At 42.7% G+C, this 20,924-nt stretch overlaps 1 protein-coding gene across 1 annotated transcript in view; it reads left to right on the top strand.

Annotated features, from left to right (window-relative positions):
- Positions 1–20,924, top strand: part of COL6A5 (collagen type VI alpha 5 chain) — a 110,353-nt gene that overhangs the window by 26,426 nt on the left and 63,003 nt on the right. The window contains 15 exon segments of the mRNA XM_060098823.1: positions 1,924–2,139; positions 2,142–2,498; positions 4,206–4,542; positions 4,654–4,739; positions 7,900–8,042; positions 8,885–8,977; positions 11,649–11,702; positions 13,589–13,660; positions 13,991–14,017; positions 14,131–14,175; positions 14,266–14,319; positions 16,194–16,256; positions 16,889–16,954; positions 17,396–17,449; positions 20,638–20,673. Coding sequence (XP_059954806.1) covers positions 1,924–2,139; positions 2,142–2,498; positions 4,206–4,542; positions 4,654–4,739; positions 7,900–8,042; positions 8,885–8,977; positions 11,649–11,702; positions 13,589–13,660; positions 13,991–14,017; positions 14,131–14,175; positions 14,266–14,319; positions 16,194–16,256; positions 16,889–16,954; positions 17,396–17,449; positions 20,638–20,673 — 1,703 coding nt within the window.

Genomic DNA, 20,924 nt, shown 5'->3' with positions numbered 1-20,924 from the left:
CCAGATATTAACCCAGGCCTCCCAACATGGCAGATGCATCAGTCAACCAGCTAACTTCGTTTCTTCTTTCCTCTTCCCTCCCTTCTTCTGACTTCCTTCTCTTTTTCTTTTCCTCCTCCCTTCCTTCCTCTCTACCAGTTTGAAACCTACTTTTGTGTCCAACACAAATCATGTTTCTACGACTGACATTAACTCACTCTCATCTCTGTGAAATAGTCCAGCCCCAAACAAAACCTCCCCCCATATGCTGTGTCGGACCAGCATTTGCTAGGCTGGGTGAAACTACTTCTGATCTCCACAGCTCTACTTTACTTAAGTAAGCAATAAATTCAGCTTCTTGGTTTCAGATACTGAATAATGGTATTTAAGAAAAACATGACTTTTCCCAAGGGAGTGGGGCCAGCTCAATTCTTGCACCTGTCTGGTCCTTCCCTAGACCCCCACCCTTGCCATCTGTCCTGCTCCCTTCCAGACCATCCTTAACACGGAGTGATCTTTCTGATACACAATGGGCTGTGTCACTTATCTCCTCACAGGTTACAGTTTCTAAACTCCTGTGATCCACGTAGCCCCTGCTGACATCTCCCACTTCATCTCTTGTCCCCCATTTCACCTCTTGTCCCCCATTTCACAGTCTTTCCCATCATCCTGAAATTCCTCCATCTTTGCATGCATCATTCCACCCACCAAGAGCCTGCCACTTCCCTTGGCTGCACCTAGCTTGTCTGTCACATCCAGCCTTTGTTTGCCAGTTTCCTGACCCAGCACCTGGCAGTGTCCCCACCGTGGTCCTCAACTCCTGCACCTTCTATTTCTCCTGGTGGTAGCACTTAACACATACTTGCTATTTCATTACCTGTACCCATCACAAGACTACAAGCTCCTTGGGCAGGCTTGGGCTTTTTCTATCACTGGGTCCTCACCAAATCTAGGACATTAGTAGGACTACAGTCTTTTCCTAGGAATATGGGGACTGCTTTCTTCTCATCTCCCACACCTGTCTTTTTGGAGTACATGCTGAGATGGAGTTTGGGATGCAAGAAGTTTATTAGGGAGACACAGATGTGAAAGAAAGGGGGGAAAGCAGATCAGGCAGTAGAAGTCAGTGATGCATGCTCCGTCATCTCAGTTACCTTCAGTGATCACTTTAGTGCTGCCCCATCCCAGCCTTCGCATTTGAAGGGAACCGAGCATCATCCCTTGGTTATGGACCATGGACTTCAGGGAGATGACCCTGTACCCTGTTTATTAACACTTGTCCATGAAATTTTAATATTTGGGTTATGATATTATTAAAACAATTTGTAATATAAAAAAGTGCTGGGTTTAAGGATAAAAGGGACCTAGGTACCAGCTCCTCTGCATAGTAATTGTGTATTCTGAGGCAACTTACTTAACCTCTGAATTCCATTTCTTTACCTAACAAACAGAATAATTCCTCACAAGGTGATCATGAATACTAACCATTATTGTATGCTAAACAGGTTTTTTAAATGATAATTTTCAACACAAATGTAAAATGGTAGCATTAATAGTAACAGGATTACTAATAATAGTACAGTGGTACTTGACTTGGGTGAACGTTCCAGTATGGGTATGTTGAAGGGAGTTCAAGCCTTTGTAATGACTTTTTAAAGAATATATTCAACCTGGTCAAACATCTTACTTTCTTTCTCAGAGTAGTGTTCAGTGTCCTTTCAAATGAATCATGTAACTAATTGAAATTTGAAACAAAGTCTATTAGCTTTCTCGTCCCCACTGTTTTTTCTTCTCTTCGAGGGCCAATCGTGGTTCTCTCGTCTGTTACTTTATCTCAATTTGCATTGAAAGTGAGGATTTCGTAAAGCAATTTAAATATTTGAACAAAGGGAAAACTTAGAATGACTCACAAGAACAGTAACTGATTTATTTTTTCAACTGCAGTCTGTAACATTCAAGAAGCCAACGTGATTTTCTTTTGTGATGGCTCTGACATGGTATCTGATTCAGACTTTGTTACCATGACAGCTTTCTTGTCAGACTTAATTGATAATTTTGACATTCAGTCTCAACGGATGAAAATTGGGATAGCACAATTTGGGAGCCACTACCAAGAAATTATTGAGTTGCAAAACTCTCTGACTAAAACCCATTGGAAGTCTGAATTCAAACTATTACGAAGAGCAACGGGCTTCCACGAATGGACTTGGCCCTGAAACAAGTGAGCGTTATGTTTGAGCAATCCGCTGGTGGGAGAAGGAAGGCTGGTGTCCCTCAGACTTTGGTGGTTATCACATCTGGGGGTCCCCGCTATGATGTGGCAGAAGCAGCGAAGACTCTGAGAGAAGGCGGCATTTGCATTCTGGCTTTGGGCATAGGAGATGTTTATAAGGAACAGCTCTTGTCGATAACGGGCAATTCTGAAAAAATCATCACTTTTAAAGACTTTGATAAACTAAAGAATGTGGATGTGAAAAAAAGAATGGTCCGTGAAATCTGCCAGAGTTGAGGGAAAACCAGTGAGTGCTCCCTTTCTCTTTCTTTGTTATTATTTGATTGCAGCTTCCCAGTTGTCCATTTCCCAAGGTGTTTGTGGGTGAGTCCAGCAGAACACGTGTGTGGTGAGAATAGACATCTCCTCTGTTTCCAGAAATCGAGATCGGTCAGCCTCCCTCAGAGACAGGGGAAAGGATGCAGAGGCTGGAGGAGGCCCTGGGTTGTGTCCCCTGGTCAGCCCTGCCCCCTAATGTAATCCAGTGGTTATACTCCTCTAACACCTGGAACTCAGCCTCCTATTTCTACCCTCTCTGCTTCTGGAAGTCCTAGAGCAATGCCCTGCATCCCACAGGAAGTAAGTAAAATAAACATTTGCTGATTGGACATTTTCCTATTTTAACTTTGTTAAACCATCTTGTAAGGGATTCAGTGCGCATGTGTGTGTGTGTGTGGTCCATCTGTGTCAGATGTGTCAGCACACATCTGTACATTTTCTTCTTTGAATGATGGCATTCATATAATCATAACATAGTTAAGATCTGAGTTGTCCTTGGGAATTATTTAATTTCCAGAGTTCACCAATGCTGATGGCTACAAAGGCCGGGTGGGTCATGGAAGTGAGTCAAGTGGGCAGGGAGTGAAGAAGATGAACGCAGAGCCACGGCTCACCTGATGAGGATGTCATTTTTCAGCTCCAGCTGAGAGTTGCCGCGTGGGACTCAGGTTCTGTACACTTGAGGCTGAGAGTTGGGAGGACAGAGCAACAGTGAAGGCTAATATTTTGTGGAATTTGCACAACAGGCAGAAATTCCCCAGAGTGCTGCTGTTTCTAGACTCGTTATGATGGAAGCAACTTCTTTTACAAAACACATTGGTTTTTCCAAGCTCTCCATTGGGGTGCTCACTGGGGGCAGATGACAGTGGTGGAGAGCCCGGGACTGGAATCAGAATGCCAGGGTTCCCACTCTGGTTCAGCAACAGAAACCTCCATGCATGACCATCTCCTCGTGTGTAAAATGAGCAACTGGACAGGGTCAGGGGTGACCAAGTGGCAACTTGTAGCTGAATTGGGTTTGTCCTATTTGGTGTTGACAGCTTCTTAATTAATTGATAACTTTTACAAACTGGAGATATTGTATTAAAATGCAGATTTCAGGTTTCTTTTTGAAAAAACAGACAACGTAACCACATTAGGCCCCGTTTCCCACATGGCTACTCTCAGCTGGAACTGAACGGTGAACAGATGTGTTGTTGCTCTGCGTTCATTTTCTCATTTCCTGCCCACTTGACTCGTTGACATTACCCTCCCGGCCTTTGCCGCCAACTGAGTTGGTGGCCTCTGGATTAAATAAACTCTAAGGACAATTGAAATGTTTAATATGTTATAAGTATATGCATCATAATATGTCATCATTAAAAGAAGAAAATATGCACGCACGCACGCGCACACACACACGAGGCCAGCCACTGAGAATAAGACTAAACCATGATTAGACTTCAAACAATTACTGAAACATGTAACATTTGAACGGGACATGCAAGGGTGGGGAGGGGGAGGGTGAACCTGTGCTACATGTTGACCGAGCAGCCAGTATTTTCCTTCTTGGACACTTTTGGGTCCTAGAGACCCTCTAGCCCTAGACCATGACTGCTTCCCCTTTTCCTGACCCATCTGCCCTTCCTTGCTCCTGCCTGTTCATTAATTTGGCCTTATTTCCCTTGGTCTCCAGACTGCTTTCTGGACATAGTGGTCAGCTTCGACATTTCCACTCAACTGCTGGGGCAGTCATTGTTCCATGGCCACCCCCGGCTGGAATCATACCTCCCAGGTATCTTAGAGGACATTACTTCCCTCAGGGGTGTGAGCTGCAGGGCAGGCACAGAGGTACAGGTGAGTGTGGCCTTTAAGGTGAACAGTGACCAGAATTTCCCCGCCAAGTTCCAAATCTACCAGGAAACAATATTTGACAGCCTACTGCAAGTCACTGTCAACGGGCCAACTCACCTGAATGCACAGTTCGTGCAGTCCATGTGGGACACGTTTAAGGATACCTCTGCATCCCGAGGACAATATCCGTGTCACATTCTAGCTCCCATCTCTATGCTCTTGTATTGGTTTCTCCCTCCCAGTTATATGTTTTGTTCTCATGTCACCCCATTCTATGCTTTCCTCTTTCTCCAGGTATTACTCATCTTTTCAGATGGTCTTGGGGGTGAAAGCAAAATAATGCTTGAAGATAAATCGGACAGGCTCAGAGAAGCAGGTAAAGTTGAAATTGAAAAAGTAAATGATGAAGCATGGAATCTGCTGAACAAGTCTGTACCTACTAGGGTGCTCTGGAATTTGGGATTTGCCTGGCCACTTGAAGCAACTGCTGCTAGTGTCCTGCCCAAACCCCCTTGACCAGCTGCCCACTTATCCCCCAAAGGCTGCAAATGCTACAGCCAAGTTCTTATACCTGTGATCTTTTATAGATGTGTGCCCTTGACTGGCCCCAACAAGGACCTGATGCTTGGAATGGGGGTTGGGGTCACACATACCACCTGAGGGATGGGAGTAGGGGTAATTATTGCAGAGGGATACAGAAACCCAGCACTCTTGCCTGAAGTGGGTCAACTCTGGTACAGCCTACACTCCAGGGACCCTCAGAAATCAGACCCAGGTGAGGACTTTACTGAGACACATCCTTGCTCACAACCTCCCCTTCCCTTTCCTGCTTCTCTCTCTCCCTCTGTAAGCCACTTACACACAGATTCCTGTCTCAGATTCTGCTTCTAGGAACCTAAGACACTTCTTATTGTGTCTGATTTTCCATGGGATAGATTGCAGCATGGATTTTGAAAAGCACTTCTCACTATACCTCCCCTGTCCGTGTCATAGTTTCAGAAGAGCTGGGAGCTAAATGCAGAAGCAGAGAGTCACATACAGAGACAGGAGGCAGGCAGGTGACTGGCAGGTGGGGCATGTTATTGGAGGCTTCCTTGGTGTAGCCCTCATGGCTTCCAGTGTTCAGCTTCCATGGAAACTCCCAGGGGCCATAAATGTCCTGGTTGTGTCACCTTCCCTTCTTGAATCCCTACTATATATTCCCACTGTTCTTAGAATATCAAATTCCTTCATATGGCCTGTGAGGCTTTACAGGATCTGGCCCCACTTCCCACTCAGCTTTACCTGGCTGCTCACACTCTGTTCCAGCATCAGAACTTTTTCCATTCTCCCTCCAATGTCCTTTTCAACCTCACCCTCCCCACCCTTGCATGTCCTCTTTCCTTCTGCCTGGGACTCTCCCCACTCTCAGCTTCCCCCAAGTTCTCACCACCTCCCTTCTCTGGTTCTTTCCCTTGACCAACTTCCATTCATCCTTTAGGATCAGTCTAGACATCAGTTCTTCGCAGAAACCTTGTGTGACCTTCCAGAACCGAGTTAGGAGCTTCTTCTTCAGACTTTTGTAGCATCCTGACCCTCTCCCTGGTACAATGATTAATACATAATAGGCTCCTAATAAGCAAATATTTGTTTAATGAAAGGAGGGAAAGAGTAAATGGACCAGCAAATGAATTAATGAGTAAGTGAATGGGTGAATAAATGAATTCCTGGGTATGGCCAGGAGTTCAGCTGAGACTGGAATCACCCTAGGCATTCCTCAAGCTTCCAGGGCCCACCCAGCTGCCAGGGTGTTTGGCAGTAGAGATGATTTGAGAGCTATTTACATTCTATTTACAAATTTTGTGATTAATTTACAAATTACTGTGATTAATTTACATTCAGAAAAATTCATAGTTCATAGAAGCACTATTTACAATAGCCAAGACATGGAAACAACCTAAATATCCATCGACAGATGAATGGATAAAGAAGATGTGGTACATATATGTAGTGGAATAGTACTCAGCCACAAAAAAAGAATGAAATAATGCCATTTGCAGCAACATGGATGGACCTATAGATTATCATACTAAGTGAAGGAGATCAGACAGAGAAATACAAATATCATATGGTATCACTTTTATGCAGAATCTAAAAAAATGATACAAATGAACTTATTTACAAAACACAAATAGACTCATAGACATAGAAAACAAACTTATGGTTATCAAAGGGAATAGTGGTGGGGGAGATAAATTAGGAGTTTGAGATTAACACATACATACAACTATGTATAAAATAGATGAACAACAAGGACTTACTGTATAGCACAGATATTGACTATATTCAATATCTTATAATAACATATAATGGAAAAAATATATATATTCTGTTTATATATATATATATATATATATATATATATATATATATATATATATATAACTGAATGACTCTGCTGTGCCCCAGAAACTAACACAACATTGTAAATTAACTATACTTCAATTTTAAAAAATGGTGAAAAAAATAAATTAAAAAAAGTTACTAACTACCATGTTAAAAAAAAATTCAGAAGAGCTCTGAAGCTGAACAATATCCTTTCTTAAAAAATTGCTTTCAAATGCCCCAGAACTGCATTAAGATTGGTGGTGAGGCTACTGGGCATATACCCTGAGAAAACCATAATTCAAAAAGAGTCATGTACCAAAATGTTCATTGCAGCTCTATTTACAATAGCTCAGAGATGGAAACAACCTAAGTGTCCATCATCGGATGAATGGATAAAGAAGATGTGGCACATATATACAATGGAATATTACTCAGCCATAAAAAGAAACGAAATTGAGCTATTTGTAATGAGGTGGATAGACCTAGAGTCTGTCATACAGAGTGAAGTAAGTCAGAAAGAGAAAGACAAATACCGTATGCTAACACATATATATGGAATTTAAGAAAAAAAATGTCATGAAGAACCTAGGGGTAAAACAGGAATAAAGACACAGACCTACTTGAGAATGGACTTGAGGATATGGGGAGGGGGAAGGGTAAGCTGTGACAAAGTGAAAGAGCGGCATGGACATATATACACTACCAAACGTAAGGTAGATAGCTAGTGGGAAGCAGCTGCATAGCACAGGGAGATCAGCTCTGTGCTTTGTGACCGCCTGGAGGGGTGGGATAGGGAGGGTGGGAGGGAGGGAGACGCAAGACAGAAGGACTATGGGAACAGATGTATATGTATAACTGATTCACTTTGTTATAAAGCAGAAACTAACACACCATTGTGAAGAAATTATACTCCAATAAAGTTGGAAAAAAAAGATTGGTGGTGAGGAATTAAACACAGTTTCTGCTAGTGTTTTTCTGCAAGATTTCTTAGATTTCATGCTGAGGTCAGGAACCAGTGCCTCATGTGTGTACTGAAGATGCAGGCAAAGTGCTGTTGGGTTCTTCAGTATCAAGAACACTCCTTTCTCTTGGAAAGGAAATAAGATGGGCTTTCCTTCTTTTTTGTGTACAATTCCTGGGGTTTTATATCTGTTGTATTTACTGCCTAGGACTTGATGCTTTGCTGGTGGTTTCCCTAAACTCAACCTCTCATGATGAGATTTCCAGCTTTGAATTTGGAAAAGGATTTGATTACAGGATTCACCTGACCATTGGAATGAGAGAATTGGGCAATATGGTATCATAGTATCTGGTGAGTTGCTGAAGAAAAAAAACCCATTATTCGGGCCTCCCTGGTGGCGCAAGTGGTTGAGAGTCCGCCTGCCGATGCAGGGGATACGGGTTCGTGCCCCGGTCTGGGAGGATCCCATATGCCGCGGAGCGGCTGGGCCCGTGAGCCATGGCCGCTGAGCCTGCGCGTCCGGAGCCTGCGCGTCCGGAGCCTGCGCGTCCGGAGCCTGTGCTCCGCAACGGGGGAGGCCACAACAGTGAGAGGCCCGCATACCGCAAAAAAAAAAAAAAAAAAAAAAAAAAACCATTATTCAAAATGCCCTGGGAACATTGGAATTGGAATCCTGATGAGTATTCCCAAAGATTCCCTTGTTTGCCCTAAATTCAGTTACATGGTCTTTAACATATGAAAAAGTGTGAAAGCCCAGAGCATTGTTTTTTGCTTCCCCATGCCCTTTCATCCTTTGTCATCTCGCCAAATGAATGCATAGGAAGCTAAAATCCAACCAACCCTTAATCAAATCAAAAGCCCCCAACAGTTTATGCTGCTGAAATCCCAGGTAACAAGAGCTGTCAACTAGGAACCAACCAGTCTTGTGCACACTTGGCCTGTGGCCATCTGTATAGTGAGTGCCCCTTCTATAAATAGAGGTCATTTCCTTGGAAAAGATATGTCACCAGTGCAGTTACTGATCTCGTGCTCTCTCTTCAGGGTTAAGTCAAAAAGCACCTCTTATTCTCTGCAGCCCCTCACCCAATGAGAGAGGACAGGCTGTAAGTGGTGAATTATGATTTATGTCAATTCAGTTCTTATGTGATGAAGTTCCTCACCATAGTTGCTCACCCATTTTTTCTTTTTTCCAGGGAAACATTGTGGAGAGGACTTGCTGCTGTACGTTTTGCAAGTGTTCACAGACTCCAGGACCTCAAGGGATCCGAGGATCACAAGTCTTAAAGGTGCCATTCAGTTGTGACATGCTTTTACCTAATGGGCTTTGATTTGGTGTAGGTGGAGCTGAGATTGAGTAGCTGGGTTTGCAACCTTCGCTTGATGCTGATGTAATTACTCTGGGCCATTTGTGTGACTTCTATGGTGTAGAAGCCAGATCAGAAGGGCTCACATTTTTTAAAATATACATTTTATTGAAGTATTCATTTATAATGCTGTGTTAATTTCTACAATACAGCAAAGTGATTCAGTTATACATATATACACATTCCTTTTCATATTCTTTTCCATTATGGTTTTTCATGGGATATTGAATATAGTTCTCTGTACTATATAGTAGGACCTTGCTGTTTCTCTATGTTATACATAGTAGTGTGTATAAGCTAATCCCATACTCTTAATTTATCCCTTCCCTCCTTCCCCTTTGGTAGTATAAGTTTGTTTTCTATGTCTGAGTCTATTTCTGTTTTGTAAATAAGTTCATTTGTATCATTTCTTAGATTCCATGTATAAGTGATATCATGATATTTGTCTTTCTCTGAGTTACTTCACTTGGTCTGATAATCTCTGGGTCCGTCCATGTTGCTGCAAATGGCATTATTTCATTTTTTATGGCTGAGTAATATTCCATTGTATAAATATACCACATATTCTTTATCCACTCCTCTGTTGATGGGCTTTTAGGTTGCTTCCATGTCTTGGCTACTGTGAATAGTGCTGCTGTGAACATTGGGGTGCATGTGTCTTTTTGAATTAGAGTATTTTCAAATATATGCCCAGGAGTGGGATTGCAGAATCATATGGCAACTCTATTTTTAGTTTTTTGAGGAACCTCCATGCAGTTTTCCATAGTGGCTGCACCAATTTACATTCCCACCAACAGTGTAGGAGGGTTCAGAAGGCTCACTTTTGATGCTACTATTAAGAATGACTCCCTTTTCTCTTATGTATCCTTGGTGGTGTTGCTCCTTGGCTTTGCAATTTACACTTTTGCACATTAGACAGTTTGAAAGGTGTCAAGAGCTGTTAGAAATGGTGGGGAAAGTTGTGCTTCATCAGCAATGATATGTGATTGAACTGCAAAAAGAACATAGCACTGCAGATTAATAGCCCTTAAAAAAGATTATGAAAGATCAATTACACAGCAATAGCATAGATAAATATATCATGGTATTTTAATTCAGTAGAATGCTCTAAGGTAGTGAAAATGAATGAACTACAGCTACACATAACAACAGGGATAAATTTTACAAACACAATAATGGCCAAAAAAAAGCAAAACACAGAAAAGTACATATGGTATGATTTCATTTATAAAAAGTTTGAAAAGAGGCAAAACTAACCCATAGTGTCTAGGGATGAATGATTAAGTAGTGAAGTTGTTTGTTTTTTTTTTAAGTCCAGGAAATATTATCATAAAAGCAGGAGTATGTTCCCAGGGGAGGGGTGGGGAGTTGTTTGTGATTGGGTAGCTGCTGTGTCTGGGTACCAGCCATGTCCTATTTCTTGGCCTGGGCGGTGATGACACAGATGTTCACTTCATAATAATTAAGCTGTACCTTTATATTTTATTTACTTTTATGCACTTTTCAAATGCATTTTAGATATCACAATGAAAAGGAGTCTGGGCTATTTATTTATTTATTTATTTTTATTTATTTTTTTTTTTTTTTGCAGTACGCGGGCCTCTCACTGTTGTGGTCTCTCCCATTGCGGAGCACAGGCTCCAGACGCACAGGCTCAGCAGCCATGGCTCACGGGCCCAGCCGCTCCGCGGCATGTGGGATCCTCCCGGACCGGGGCACGAACCCGTATCCCCTGCATCGGCAGGCGGACTCTCAAGCACTGCGCCACCAGGGGAGCCCGGGCTATTTTATTTTAAGAGCTCAAACACGATTCTTGCTCCTCAGTGCTGCATTGTCCATCCTTGTGAAAGGATAATTGATCAAGGACCTCCCTTTAGGTCCTTGTTGTTTATCTGTTTTATACACAGTAGTGTGTATATGTTAATCCCAAACTCCTAATTTATCCCTCCCCTTGACTTTTTACTAAGTTACAGTGTTTTGTTTAACACAGTTTCGTCTCTTATTATGTTGCTTGGTACGAGAATTCTATTCCAAGAGCAGAACTCCCCAGTATACTGAGCAGACAGTGCGGACCTGTGTTAGAGGGTGAGGAAAGCAAACCTTAAAGGAAATCCTTGCCAAAAATAAACCACGAGGCAGTTAAACGCAGAGGGAGAGATGATAGCAACTTAAATATGCGTAACCTTGTTGTTGGAGAAGGGCTTATTCTTTTTTGAGCCCTCAAAAAAGCAGAAGAAAGTAAAATGATCTCTTTGGAAATGTTATCAATTTGCCTGATGAAAGGATCCTGGTGGCCACCACTGTCCTCCATGCAACACCCCCAAGCACAGGGCTGACCCTGAAGCCCTGAGCTGCACTGGATTTCAAACTCAGCCTCCTGTAGGCATCAGGAGGCCACTTCCACAGAGGCCTTCAGAGCCAATAACAAGGACAAAATCCAGCCCCAGAACTTGTCTGACTCTCTTCACACTCACAGCCACACCTGCAAAAACCACAACCAGGTTGGGGGGAGGGTCTTGCTTAAAATGCCTAATGTAACAAGTTTGAGTTGATGGAAGATGATTAAGATCGAATTTTCTCTCTTTCCTCCCAGGGTTTTCCAGGTCTGAAAGGCAGCAGAGGACACAAGGGAGAGGAGGGAGACCCTGTAAGTTTTCGTGACACACTGCCCACCATACTTACTGATTTCCTTTTTTCATAAAAAAAGCTTTATTTTCCAGAAGGGATAAATGGGGTTTTGTTTATATATTTTTTGTAGTTTGGGGGGAGGAGAAATGGGTTGCTTTTCTTTTTTTTTTTTCCTTTTCCTTGTTTTAATGATGAGGCACTTGCTAAACCTACTATTTGGGAGAAGGAGGGAGCAGACTCACCTACATTTTGCCTGGCACAATTTTGTGGGTGGCAGTGAGCTGGGCATCCTCTTTCCTGCCCCTGCGCACAGTGAAGCTGGGTTATTTGTGAGGGGCTCTCTCTGGACCTGCAGCCCAGTGCTTTGGACATGGAAATAGAAGTTGGCAAAGCACCCCCTAAACATGGTGTCGTGGTCCCACGCCACATGTGGTTTTCGAATCTCAATCTTTGACCCCCAAACCAGAACTCTCACTTGGTTCACCAAATTATAAAAATGGATTTGGAGGAACTGAAACCACTTAGGTGGTTCCATTGGGATAAGAAAAGCTTAGGAGACATCCAGCCTGCATCTCCATCCCCTTAGAATCCTTATGTGCACAGCAAGTTGTGATTAAAAGTATAGGCTTCCAGATTGGGATTGACATATATACACTAATATGTATAAAATGGATAACTAATAAGAACCTGCTGTATAAAAAAATAAATAAAATTCTAAAATTCAAAAAAAAAATAATAATAAAATCATTTTTGAGATCTGAAAATAAATAAATAAATAAATAAATAAATAAAGTTATAGGTTCCCAAATCAGACAGTCAAGGGCTGATCTAGATGTGAAACCTTAACAAGATATGTAACTTCTTGACCCTCGGTTTCCTCATCTGTAAACACTTATAAATTCCTCTAAGACTATAGTTTACCCACCCTGTACCTGCAGAGGGGTCATGGGGCCTACTGAGCCAGCTAGGGTTTGAGTGAGGGTAAGAGTGTCACCCAATGCCTGACTGTGAGCCCACAGCTGGCTCTCAGCAACTGTGGCCTTGGTGAGGCCTCCTGCTTTTACTGGGAACAATCCTCAGAATAAAGAAAACAAAGCAGCAAAAGGAAAACCACCTCTCCCCTCACCTACCTGGAAAGAAAGAACTAAGTTCATTTCTAAATGAGTATTTATCCACACAGCAAACCATTAGCACCTTCTGTGCACCCAGATCTGAGCCAGGCACCAGGGACACAATGGGAGAAGAGACAGTTGGGGGTTCCTGCTCTCAGGAAACACAATATCGTTCTTCTCTTGAGACTCATTTTATTCTAGCCCTTATCTGTATTTAAATATTTCCTGGGAGAAGGCAGACTGACGGGAGAGGCACATGTCATTGACCTTGAGTGCTCTTCCCTGTGTGGATGCTCTAACTTTGGGGATCTTTAACCTGGTGGTCCTTCCCATGAGCACTGGCTTGGGGCAGTGTCATTTCCTATCAACTGCTTCTACTCAGTTCTGGTCCCCTGGCACAAACTTGCTTCTCTGCCGTGAGCAATTTGGGGTTTTCCAGGCCAGCGTAAGGGCCTGGGCAAGATGTTAGGGCCAACATGTATCAGTGGAGCATTGGGAATGTGGCTGTGAAGTGAAGTGACTTCAAACCTTTGGCTGTGCTTTCTGATAAGGGCAGGGAAGCAACTGAGCCCATCCCACACCTTTGTGTGATCTTGGATCTGTAAGAAAGCCCTGAAGGGAAAATGTCTGAATCGAGGGGAAAAACAGAGTTAATTAATGAATTTGCAGGAGAGTTTGCTTTGTCTAGAGCTCAGAGTGTCCAGCTGCTCTGGCTTCACTCTTGAAAAGTAAACAGCTGGCAGCTTCTGGCAAAAGAGTCACTTTGGATACCTGTTTGGGTACCTTTTCTCAGGGAAGACAAGGAGACACTGGACCCCAAGGAAGTAGAGGGATTGCAGGATGTCCAGGGGAGTGGGGTCGAAAGGTAAATATTGTATTTTAAATTCTCTATGGCATCCTCTCCGTCTCTCCTCTGTCCCCTCCCTCTTCTGTGTTCTCTCTTCCATCCCCCCTCCCACTTTCCCTTTCTCCAATTACATGTTAGTTTCCTCTTCTGCAGAGTAAGTCTATTTAGTCATCTCAAATCTTGAGCATTATTAAATTCCACGTGTAACCTCTTTGTGGTTGGAAACCCAGAAGCTACTAAAGAAATACAAAATCACTCTCTTAATGGAGGCAGCTCCTTCCTGCCCCAATAGACTGTGAATCCACATTCTCCTTGACATGCCAGTGAGAGATATTTAATCTTTTACAGGGAGCCAAAGGATTTGCTGGATATAAGGTACTGTAGTTACTTCTTCAGTCCAATTTCACTTCCTAATGGGCTTTAGTTTACTGATAAGCACGTGGCAGAGATCTCCCTTGACCTGATTGCTGCCCATCTTTGTCTTTCAGGGAGAACATGGAAACGATGGGATTGATGGACTCTATGGGGAAGAGGTAAAGCCATTTTTCCTCAAGTACCATAAAATCGTCATGAGGTTGATGTATTTCTTTAATGGGAATTTTGTTTTCCTTGTCTTCTTTTAGGGCTTTCATGGGCTTCCTGGGAAAAAGGGAGAAAAGGGTGATCCAGGATCCCAGGTAACACTTTTCAGTACATCAAAGAAGGAGAATTTGGTGTTAGAGATAGTCTTCATTGTTGTGTGTCACAGGTTATGAGGAATAAATTTGACAGTAATGAAGCCTATTACCACTGAATAGATGTTACATCCCCATTTAGGGCAAGTGGGTAACTATGCAGTTTTCAAGAATTTCCAGCTAGAAAGATTCAAGACTTGCAAGGATCTTCTATGAGCATGTTTTTCAGAAGTCTGCAAATGAATGCATTTGCCTGTTAGCAGCTTACCTCTTCTCTTTATTGTATCAGAAAAAAATAAAAAGCAAGAGAAAGAGACAAAATTATTTTGGTGGCCTTGGTGTAGCAAATCACAGAGAAACATTTTTTTATTTTCAAATCATTTTGACAGTCATTAATGTGTGCCTCCTTGGTTCCAAGCGGCTCTCCTTTTATGTTCTGATTCACTTATTTATCAAATACTTCCGAATACCTGGCATGTGTCAGGCACTAAGTTATGTGCTACTGACTCAGAGATGAACCACACTGTCCTTGTCTTCAAGGATCCCCTGGTGTATTTGGAGAGACAGACATACCAATAGCTAATGATGACACCATATGTGGTTGGGGTCATGTTATAGGTAACTAGGTGGGAGCCCAGAGAAGGGCACCTAGCTCTGCAGGGTGGGGAGGGAGTGCAGGAAACCTTCCTGGAGGAAATGATCCCTGAGCTGAAGATGAATAGGAATTAGTAAGATGTGGAGAAAGGGCAGTCCACACAGAGGGAACAGCATAAGTAAAGACATGGAGGCTTGGGGGCCCTGCAAGTTGTTCTGCTCGGTGTGAGCTTTAGGGTACAGGTGGAGGAAGGTGAGGTTCAAGAACGGGTGGGAAGAGCTGGTGAAAGCACTGGTGAGCCATGGAGGAGGAGTCTGGATTTTAGCCATTAAAGAACGGGGAGCCTTAGAAAAATTGTAAGTAGGGAGGTCACAGTTAAATTTGCATTTTAGAAATATTCCGTGACAGTAGTGTGGAGGATGCATTGGGGATGACATAGATGCAAGGCAAATATGAGAGGCAGATCTGTAATAATCAAGGTGAGAAGTGATGAAGCCTTCAAGTAAAGCAACAGACACAAGACCCATGAAGGTTGTAACAGGGTCCAGGCTGGAATGAGGACCTAGTGTACAAAATTTAAGGAAGCGCTCATTCTCAGAGTGAAGGAAAGCGTGAGCGCCTTCCTAAATTTTGCACCCTAGGTACCTTGTTTGTCTCACCCTAGTTCTGACTCTGGGATATCAGATCTCCAGGTAACCAGAGAAGCAGGGAATGAGAAGCCAGTCAAAATACCTGCAAGGATCCCAACTTGGGCAAGTTTAGTTGGGAACAGTTGAGTTTGAGGTGACCATGGAACATCCCAGTGGCAGTTTCCAGTGGACAATTTAATTACAGATGTCAGAAGTTGCTAGACTGGCTGGGATGCCCAATACGATACCCACTAGCAATATGTAACTACTTAAATTCAAATTAACTAAAATGAAAAATTCTGCTCTCAGTTGTATTAGCCACATTTCGTGTGCTCGACAGCCAACTATGACCAGTGGTTACCATATTGGACAGTGCAGATGGAGAACATTTCCATCTCTGCAGAAAGTTCTGCTGAGCAGTACTCTGCTAGACCATGAGAAGTTTTCCCTTTTCCCAGCCTTTTTATAAATAATCCTGACTATAGGCTTAAAACTGGACCTTGTACTGTTTGAGAGGTCAAAGGCAATCTGGCTGGGATAGAGGAACGTGGATCATTTTGTCTGATTGATTTTCTCCCCTCCAAACACCACGACCCTTGACATTTTAACACTCTCCTACAAGCTAACTCAGAAGCTCATTTTATTTTTTTCAGGGCAGCCCAGGTTCCAGAGGCCCTCCTGTGGGATATGGAGAGAAGGGCTTCCCTGGGGATTCTGTAAGTTACTGGGGCCCAAGTGGCTCTTAATTGTGTAGTTTACTCCACACTTCTCATGTCTCCTGCTAACCTGTAGGCAAAGACATGTCTTGGGAGGGGGTGGTAGGTGTTGACTAAGGTTTATTGGTTTGGGGAAAACCTGCATCTGATTTGGGCTGATTATGTCAAAAATTCAGAGGTGGGAACTAAAATTCCATCTAATTCATCCTTATGTATCTTGAGACTTTCAAGTTCCTTTGGGAATGAAATTTCCATAATTTTGCTTATTGGGTTTCTAACCTTATTGATTCCCTATTTGAAGACTCGATTATAGGGGAATCTTACTACACCTTTGAGAGACTGGCATAAGCATGTTTGGATGAGTGCATCAGTGAAGCTGCCAGTACAGAGAAGGGAAAATTGCCATAGCTTCAGCAAGCACTCTTTTATTTCTTCATTTATCACTAAGCCTCCTTCAGACTTGGAGAAATATTGTTTCATTTTTTTTTTAATTCGTGAGTTTCAAATATGGAGAATTTTCTCACACCTCTCGTTACTTAACCCAAATTAGTTTAGTTCTTAATATTGTACCCTTTTGAGAAAAAAAAGCTGATGTTTCTTGATTCTAAAGTATTTTTTAAATCTTCCCCTAGGGTAATCCAGGACAAAGCAATAACATCAAAGGACAAAAGGGCTCCAAAGGAAAACAAGGAAGACAAGTAATTGGACCTATTTTACATATATGAGTTGATTAATTCTGTTATCAAGCTAAGGCTTTCCTGAAGTCTAAATTATTTAGTAAAATACATAACAGTTTTTCTAACTGAACAATCACCCCTAAGTTCCCATTTAAAAGAGCCTTATTTTCTTAAAATAAGGTATGCCTGTAGTAGGTTACACCTACTACAAAGTTATGGGCAAAGTTATTAAGTTTCTAGCAGGTGATATTATTATATGGGGAAATTGGTCATTAGCAGTGCACGTTGCTATACCATTTTCCTCTTTAATGGATATATACCCAATAGGGTTAATAATGCAGAAACATTCTGGCATGACACATTTATTCTGTTTTAATAGTGCTTGAGATTTTTATGCTGATGTCTTTGTCATTACTCAGAATCTTTTGCCTTATGATCTTGGGGGAACAACTGTGTTCCTAGGGTAGAACCAGCCCGAAAGAGACACAAGGCAGTCCTAGTTCCAGAGGGAGCAGTGTAAGTATTTCCGTGGACATTTATTTCCCCTCCTTATCACCTGGAGATGCCAAGAGGCATTCAGAATATGTGTCTCTGCAGTTTGCTGATCCAGGGCAGATACACTGACACTGTTGTCACTTGGGGCCAGGTAATTCTTTGTTGTGATGGGATAGCCTGTGCATTATAGGATGGTTTGCAGCATCCCTGGTCTCTACCCATTAGATGTCAGTAGCACCCACTTCTCCCCAGTTGTGATGTCCAAAAACGCCTGCAGATCTTGCCAAATGTCAGTCAGGGGTAATGGGGATGCGGTGGTGGGGCATATTACCCCTGGTTGAGAACAACTGTGACAGTCTGCCTTTCCCTTTCCACCTTCCAGAAACTTTTAAATGTCTTTGAAGAGAGCCAGTGACTTTCACATAAAAACCTTCCTCCAGGAGCTTAGCATCTTTGAGCTTCTGTAGAATATTAAGAAATAAGAAAATGTGCTGTCTTCCTCCTCATATGTCACCAAAGGGAAAGAAGAATTACAGATAAATTCTTCCTGAATAAACCAAAACATTGGCAATTAGAGCCAAACCAGTGGCAACCTGAAGATGCTGTGGTAATTTTACAGCATCCCGTGTGATATCAAGCCTAAAACAGAAATGTTGGATTTCTGCTTCTTTTTAAGGAACAACAAAGAAATCACTTTTCCCTTTGTGGACCACCAAAGTTAGAGAGGATGTTTATAATGTGTTAGAAACCCTTTCATCATGCACTCAGAACGGAGATCATCAAAAGAGAATAATGTCCAAATGTAGATTTGGCCCTGAGTTTTGTTCACGAGGACACTGAAAATACTTGGCTTCCTTTTCTGTCACAAAGTTGGAATCTTCTCACCACTTTGAAAGCTATGGCTGATTGCCTCCCCCTCTGGGAGAGATAGTGGATGAATGTTTTAGTTCCTCTTGCCTTTGTTTATCTTGACTCATAGTTCTTAAGGGAAAGGGTCTGCAGCTGGATGGCTTAGGCCTCCCAGTGCTTCTGGTGAAATTCATTGGGACTTTGCCCACCTCTCCATACAAGGGAATTAAAATTAATCAGAGGAAGCATGAGAGCAGCAAGATGAACTAAATGTTATAAATTTTAAAGATAAATATGTAGTTTTGTTGGTTTAAGAGAAAATACTTTTAGTTTGAAATAGCTTTATAGCTGTCATCATCAATCAGGCACTTTTAAAAAAAGAGTGGGGTCGGGTAGGGGATTAGTACTTGGACAAACCAGCCAATGACTAAGTCACTCCATGGACAGGAGGCTCTCAGCCTCCCTCCCTCATCCTCACCCACTTTGCTGCCCATCTCCTCCTTTGTAATTAAACAAATCAACATGGATGGATATAAAACAATGGCTTTTCTACCCCCTCCTTCACCTTTCCAGTGAAGGCTAGAATTCTCTATGATGGTCAGAGGATCTTAAATGGATGACAAATTCTAAAAACACAAGCAAACTTAAGACATCTCCTCCCACATGACAGAATTTCAACCTGTGTAAATTAATTGTTGCCCCAGCTATTGACAAAGCAACGGATCCATGTACTAAGAACCAGAGCATTTGAAACCATGTTCCAGGCCCATTGCCTTTGGCCTGTCAGGCACAAGGAATACATATAAATAATAGTATTTATACTTCTAGAGCACATATTTTATGCCAGGTCCTAATCAAATCACTTTTAAATATTAATTTGTTTAATCCTCATAACAAATCTATCAGGTAGATACTATTATTATATCCATTTTACAGATGGGAAAAAGCAAGAAACCTTGGACAAGTTGCACAGGATCAGGATAGGTAAATGGAAGAGCTGGGGTTTGAACCCAGGTAGTCTCACTCCTAATCAGCCAGGCTCAGACCTATTGTGCAATTGCTCTGTGCCACCCAGGCTTTAAAGGGAAGGGGTGAGCTCAAGGCTGTCTGACTTCTGAGGACACGTCCCTAACCATTGTGCTACTAAAATAGGAATGCTATTTTATCCTTGCTTTTTAATGTAGACAGAATTATGACATCATGGAAACAGTGGCTTCAAACTGTACTGTTTCTGCTCTGCTTTCATCTGTCAAGAGTTCTGTGAGTCACATCAAGGTACAAACAGCTGACAAGTTACAATGGGTAACTTCTCCCAAAGGGTATTTGCACTTTAAAAGCAAAGAGTACCTGAATTGAGGGGTAGAAACTCCATGGAAGAATTCTAATCATCAGCCAAACTGGTGGAGGTGATATTTGGTCAGGTGTTTTATTCTAAGGAAGTTCAGAAGCTGGACAGTTGAAAGAAAACAGCTGCTCTGAAATCATTTCCATGGCTACCTTTCCAAGTGAACGTAGGAAAAAGTTTTTAGTATTTGCTTTGTACATAAAATAATCATAGTTGTTTATCACCACACAAAGTAGATCAATGGGTGAGATGTTCTGCCGCTTTCTCAACAAGGCAGAGGTGGGAGGTGAGGGGTGAGAGTAGACTCATCATTGCTATTTAGGGAGAAAGTTAGGATCTGGGGCTTGGATCTTCTTCCCGCTTGGCTACACTCTGGAAAGCAGAGACAGCCACTAGGTGGAGAGCCTGCACTGGCAACTTCAGGTAGCTTCTGGAGAGGTGCTGCCAGATTTTAGCTTCAGACCAGCTTTTCTCAGACAACCCTGATGGTGGCATTTGGACCAGCACAGAGCTGACCTGACCCCATCAGCCATTTCCTCCTTGGAGAATTCCATGGAGTCTAACCCCACTGGGCCCATGGGAAGCACTGTGTATAATGAGTTTGTACTCCCCCCTAAGATATGATCAGGGACCCAGGACAGGGAGAGATGGCACAGCTTGTTCTCATGCAGGAAACCTCTGATCAGCAGACAGTACTTTGTAAGATTTGCTGGAGAGGGGAGGTATCAGACAGGTGCTTCAGGATTATTTCATTCTCCAAACAGCCTCCTGGATAATTGTCAGGGTTGTCAGACTGGAGCTAGGTCTGTAATGACTTTCGGATTGGTTTGCGATCAATCCTCCAAATGTTAATTAAATGTCCAGTGTGTAAACTTGTCTTTGGAGAGTGATTTCGGGGAAAGCATTTCTGCGAGCTGCCGTTACTCTGTCTGTCGGGGACAAGACAGGCCGGGTTGCCTCTAAGGAGTCTCCATCCAGACACCCACACACTAACATTTTGTCTTTTCTGATCCAGTAAAGAGAAGGCCAGAGGGGCATCCAGGGTGCCTTGGTGAGTATCCTTCCCCCCACCCCCATCCTCTGTGGAAGGTGAGGCCAAGGAGATGTCTCACAGGCAGATGGTACTGCCAATGAGTTAGCATTTGATGAGGCTGCTGTAGGAAGGGCTGAGCACTGGACATGAGCCCCACTGACTGGGGGATCAGTTAGACTGCCAGACACAGGACAGGCCTGACCTAAGGCCAGCCTCCTTCACAGACATTTCAGAGACAGGGGACCTGTGCAGCCCTGCAGGCTGTGCTA

This window comes from Mesoplodon densirostris, chromosome 5, assembly GCF_025265405.1.
Source record: "Mesoplodon densirostris isolate mMesDen1 chromosome 5, mMesDen1 primary haplotype, whole genome shotgun sequence".
In the NCBI taxonomy this organism is placed as follows: Eukaryota; Metazoa; Chordata; class Mammalia; order Artiodactyla; family Ziphiidae; genus Mesoplodon; species Mesoplodon densirostris.
This window is presented reverse-complemented; position numbering and strand designations above follow the sequence as displayed.